At 39.4% G+C, this 5245-nt stretch overlaps 1 protein-coding gene across 1 annotated transcript in view; it reads left to right on the forward strand.

The window, feature by feature from the left end:
* The window catches only part of ELOVL5 (ELOVL fatty acid elongase 5), a 17467-nt gene extending 12879 nt beyond the window's left edge, over positions 1-4588 (forward strand). Inside the window, exons 6-7 of the mRNA XM_009333184.1 lie at positions 1045-1179; positions 2640-4588. Coding sequence (XP_009331459.1) covers positions 1045-1179; positions 2640-2771 — 267 coding nt within the window. The 3' untranslated portion in view covers positions 2772-4588. The remainder of the gene's footprint in view (positions 1-1044; positions 1180-2639) is intronic.
* The last annotated feature ends 657 nt before the right edge of the window (positions 4589-5245 follow it).

Here is a 5245-nt window from a genome sequence, read left to right on the forward strand (position 1 = left end):
CCATAGAAAGACCTTTTTATTTTTTTTTTTTTTTTCCCCCCCCCCCCCCCCCACTTAGCAACCCCTCAGAGCTGTGAATAGGTTTAATAACATCTGCTGGTAATGACCAGCAATTCAGGGTGTTGATTCTCAAAATCTTTTTTTTCTTAGCACTCTTCCTTCCTGAAGGATGGCTAAGCATCGTAGCAGTGAGGCTCATTGCTTTTTGGTGGGGTTGTTTTGCTTTGTGTGTTTTTTCCTTCCAGATTTAGTCCCTATTCTTCATCCTGGTTGGTTGAACGCTACGGAGTGTGAGTGTCTCAGTGCTTCAGTTGCTCCCCTGGCTATTGTCATAGCTGCTTTCACTTCCCTGCCTGCTCCGCCTGCATAGCTGTTAGGGCAGCAAAATAACAGAACTGGTCTTTCCTTTTTCAAGTAAACATTGCCTAATCTGGTAGCCTTCACGTAAAGATGAATTTTGCCTAAGGCCCTCTGCAGCACTTAAGCCCAAACTATGTTTTTCCAAAAGAGATAATTAAAGATAATTAAACCCCAGTCCTCCTCCCTGCCTCCCCAGCTTCCCTGCAGCCTTTACCCCAAAAATTCTTACGCTGGAGCCGTATGTTGGGCAGTGCCTGTCTGGGGGAGAGGATCACAGGATCCGTCTGTAGACCCAGTTACCCCAATTCTTTTGCAACTGAAGCAGTGAGATGCAGATCTACTCTGTTAGGGGGGTAGAGTCAAACCCTGATGAGCTCTCACTAGGGAGAAGGTGATCTTTGTTCCTTAGTATATTTATAAATCAATTCTACAGAAGTTACTCTAATGCTCTAAAATGGAACGATATTAATCAAATAAAAACAAACAATGGAATACCACAACCTGAATGTCTGCTAACTCAGGTTTACACTGTTAGTAAGACAGAGAAGATAAACTTGTCAAACACACAGTATTAGATATTTTTGACTTGTTTTGAAAATAACTCATGAGATTTTGGTCACTAATGGCTTTTTTCCTCCTTGCATTAATGTGCTCCATTTCTCTTTTTTTTTTCTCTCTCCTCAGACTCAGTTTGTCCTGACAATCTTCCAGACCAGCTGTGGTGTTGTTTGGCCATGTGCCTTTCCTCAGGGGTGGCTGTATTTCCAGATTTCTTACATGATTTCTTTGATTATCCTCTTCACAAATTTCTACATTCAGGTAAAAGTAATATTCATCGACTCTTTGTAGCATTCTGCTGGCTGTGTCTTGTTGGAAAGCTGCTTTACAGGAAGATATGCTTGAACTAGGCCTTTGCTATCTTCCAGTAACATGCATAGGCTCTTAAAAGTGCTATACTTGTTGGTCTGCCCTCAAATTTGGAAGCTTCTGGTATTTTGTATCCATAATTCAGAATGATTAGTAATTTCAGTAAGCAGAGTGGCACAAAAAGGCATTTTACTAATGCAATTTTAACTGCAGATAAGGGAGAGGAGGAGCTTTTATGTAAGAAACAGCTTTCCGGTCTGAAACAGAACAGCAGCCTGGGAACCTGTGAAGCACCCGAACGAATTGTTCACTATGGCTCTTACCAGGGAAAATGCTTGTTTTATATCCAGGGAAACTTCCCAAACTCCCAACGTACAGAAATCTGGTTTTGGCTCACCTTTACAGGCATTTGTTTGTAGTTCCATATGGAAAATTAACATTTTGAATTGTGTTTCTACAAAACTGATTTCATGCCTGAACAGATCCAGACTTGGTATGTGTTGTTCTGAGTAGTTCCTAATCAGGCTCTGTGCAAAGGTGTACCCATCTTCAGAAAACCAAACCAACACGGCCTACTGCCCCCAAACAAGCAAACTCTGTTACATATTTCAAACACCTCTTGAGAGATTTGAGCATTTCGGGTCTGGTAAGAGTGATTCATGGGGGGAAACATAGCAGGCTTCCCTATCTGAGCTTCCGGTGCTTCTTAAAATCAGTCCCATGGTTCATATCGCTTGCTGTATATGAACACGCTAATCAAACATAATAGTATATTACAGATATTACTTTACTGCCTTCATCAATTTAACCATTTAACTTGCACACACACATTTTGGGAAACACACTCTCTGTAAAGCGACGGAGCCCCTTTGACAAAGACTAATTCATGTATATTTTTTCGCTGTCTTAATTTTTTTTGTGTCCCTAGCCTCCCTGGTCCTGTTAGCCTTTGCTTCCCATGTTGGCCAGTGCAAATGCTTTTCACGTTTCTGTCTCTGAACTTCCCTCGCTGTTCTTGTTTACCCACTTCTTCTGGCTTTGTTTGAGATTAGTCACCTGCAGTGCATCAAACCTCCTTCCTCACTTGTCATTTTGAGTATATTCTTCTGCCATAGTCTGCTCATAAAATGGCTTCCCTTGTTTCTAATCCACTGTTAACATAACACTACCAATGCTACCGTCACACTACCACGCCTTTTTCTTTTCCAGTGACTAATTCTCTTGCTGTGATCAATGAAAGGCATGGTATAGCCTCTTACACAAAAACGGTAGAGCTTGTTAGACTCTGCCACTGGCACAAGGTCTTTAAAAATTATGGATGCAAGTTTACATTTGTGATTCTTGTGTTACTGTGAGGAAGCAGTTATTTATATCTATTTAAGCAAACCCATGTGTCTTTCCGTATATTCTAGACTTACAACAAGAAGGCATCCTCAAGGAGGAAAGAGTATCAGAATGGCTCTACGGCCACTGTGAACGGGTACACAAACAGCTTTTCTTCCCTTGAGAACAATGTGAAACAAAGGAAACAAAGGAAGGATTGAAGACCAAACTGAAAAACCATTTTGATAACCCCAACAACAAAATCATCTGATTGTAAGCACAATAAGAGTTGTGCACTAATACTCTAACGGCTACTGTAACTATTCCTGCCTAGAATAGTGTGATTTATGTAAGACTTAACCAGTGCAAACACCCTAGAAACTGTATACAGAACATAAAAGTAGGTTAAAGTTTAAAAATAATTCTGGGCTGTCACTGACCCCGCTATAGACTGTGGAAGGGAGTATTATCGTAGTATCCGACACTGCTGTTGCCTTACTAGTCAATATGATAGGTGCTGAATTATGATTCACAATTTGAAAACACTGTAATCTAAACCTCCATTTTTTTTACTGTAGATCATGCATGTGATTGTAGAGGTAATTTGTATGATGCTGGTTTCAGTAGATAAACACACATGCCTTAAATTAAAAAGCAGGGCCCAAAGCTTATTACTGGTTTAAAAATTAGGGTATCTTTCAACTTTTCAGTTGATTGACTTTTTATTAAAAAGTCATTTAGAAGAATCCATTGATCATTTTACTGTTCTGTACGTGATACACGATGTTACGTATCTCTTACGCGATACAGTGAAATTGGAAATGGGGCATTTAGTTTTGTATATTTGGCTCTAACTGACTAAACAGTCACGAACCAGATGGAAAAGTTATTCTACCTTTTTAATAGATATTATTTTTTTATTTGAAGTATGTCGCTAATGTAAAATTAATTGGCGCTTACACAGTCCAGTAAGACTTAAATATTGTCTCTAAGGTTTAGAGTATATACAGGGTGGACCATCTTTTCTTTTCTCTTTCTTTTTCCTTTTTTTTTTCTTATTGCTGAGAATTCTTAAATGCTAAATGAAGAGTGGTTTTTAATATGGAAACTGGCAGAATTTCGAGTGTTGTTACCATAGCCATATCCACATCTTAGGAGCTACTGTTTAAGTCTGTGACACATCCAAAAGCGTATTTAAAAATGAAGACAGAAAGATGCTTTTCTGATGGAATTGTCTGTATTTACGTTGGTATATGTACTCTTCTTCACGTAGCATATGTTCATTTTTAAAATGTGCCTAACACAAACGTGTTTTTCCCAAACAAGCAAAATTGAACAGTCTTAAGTCATACCTAATGTTTTTTAAATGTTACTGAAATGTGCTGGAGGTGTCTGTTTCTGTAATGTGAGTTGTGTATATCACCGGTAATGTTTTGGCTCATCATCCGAGGATTTGGTTCGAGTGCTTGTTAAAGTTACTCCTTCTTGTAAAATCTTGCCTTGCACATACGAGGAGTCAGTTGCAAAGCTAATATCTATTGTTGGTATTCTGGTATCTGCCGTGGTGGAGTTTGGCTTATGAATATTTTATTCATTAAGCTCTGAAAAATTGACTTGTGCAAGACATTCTGCTGTCATTGCTCAAGTTTAACTATTTGGGTTTTGATATTTATATAAATGCTAGGTTTAATGTGGTTTTTTTTGGTTTGTTTTTTTTTTTTTAAACCTTTTTAAAAATGTTTGTTTGCACATCTCTTAGGGAATTAATAAGTTCTCCTACTAGCCTTGTGGGTTTTCATTCCTCGTTTTGAAGGAGACAGTGTCTGTTATGTTTACATTATCAAAGCTTGTGCGTGTGTCTTCATTTCTAGGTACTGGTTTGCAGAGTCTTTACATAGCTCAGTACAGCAGCTATAATGTTCAAAATAGGCTGTCTAAATGTGCTAGAAATAAACCCTTGGCTCATCTGAATATACCTACATTGTTAATGTTTGACATGGTTTAATCATTAAAACACTTTTGATGATCTCTGCCTGAATTCTGGTGCGTTTGTACACATATAATGCCTTGCCCCACCCTGCGTCAGGCCAAGGAGGAGCCGTTGTGATGGAAGGAGAGCTGCAGATATTCAGAGAAATTTAGTGTACCAGAGATTTGGTAACAAATTCCTTACAGAAACCTTTGGCTGTTACTAAACGCTATTCCCTTGCCTGGCTGTAGAAATAATTGTCTGTGTGATGGATTAAACCTCCTGCTGGGATTACCGACTCACTGAATGCAGAGCAGCCCGAATGGCTCTGAGACCAAGTGCCGGGAGCAAAGCTTAGTGTCGCCAAGAGGGACTTTCTGCCTCAGATATCTTGTCTATAAAATGGGAATAACACCTCTCTCCAGAATGGGAGCATTTTTACAATTTCCTTTTAGTTCCCCTTGCCTTCAAGTGATTGTTTCTGAGCCCTCTCCGATTTCAGTGTTTAATCAGTGCATTGCAACAAACCCAGATAGCTTGGTCATGGACTTAGTAAAAACAGAACTACTTACATAGCTGCCTGTCTTCTCACTTGCAGGCTCTTAAAACAAGAAACCTAGACCAAGGAAATGGGGTTTGCACTTTGTGTGAAAGGCTGGGAGGTTTCATGTTACGCTGGTCTCTTCTGGGAGGGAGCTCCAAGTGCCTGAGATGGTTGCTAAGATG

Source organism: Pygoscelis adeliae, unplaced genomic scaffold (genome assembly GCF_000699105.1).
Source record: "Pygoscelis adeliae isolate BGI_AS28 unplaced genomic scaffold, ASM69910v1 Scaffold57, whole genome shotgun sequence".
Taxonomy (NCBI): domain Eukaryota; kingdom Metazoa; phylum Chordata; class Aves; order Sphenisciformes; family Spheniscidae; genus Pygoscelis; species Pygoscelis adeliae.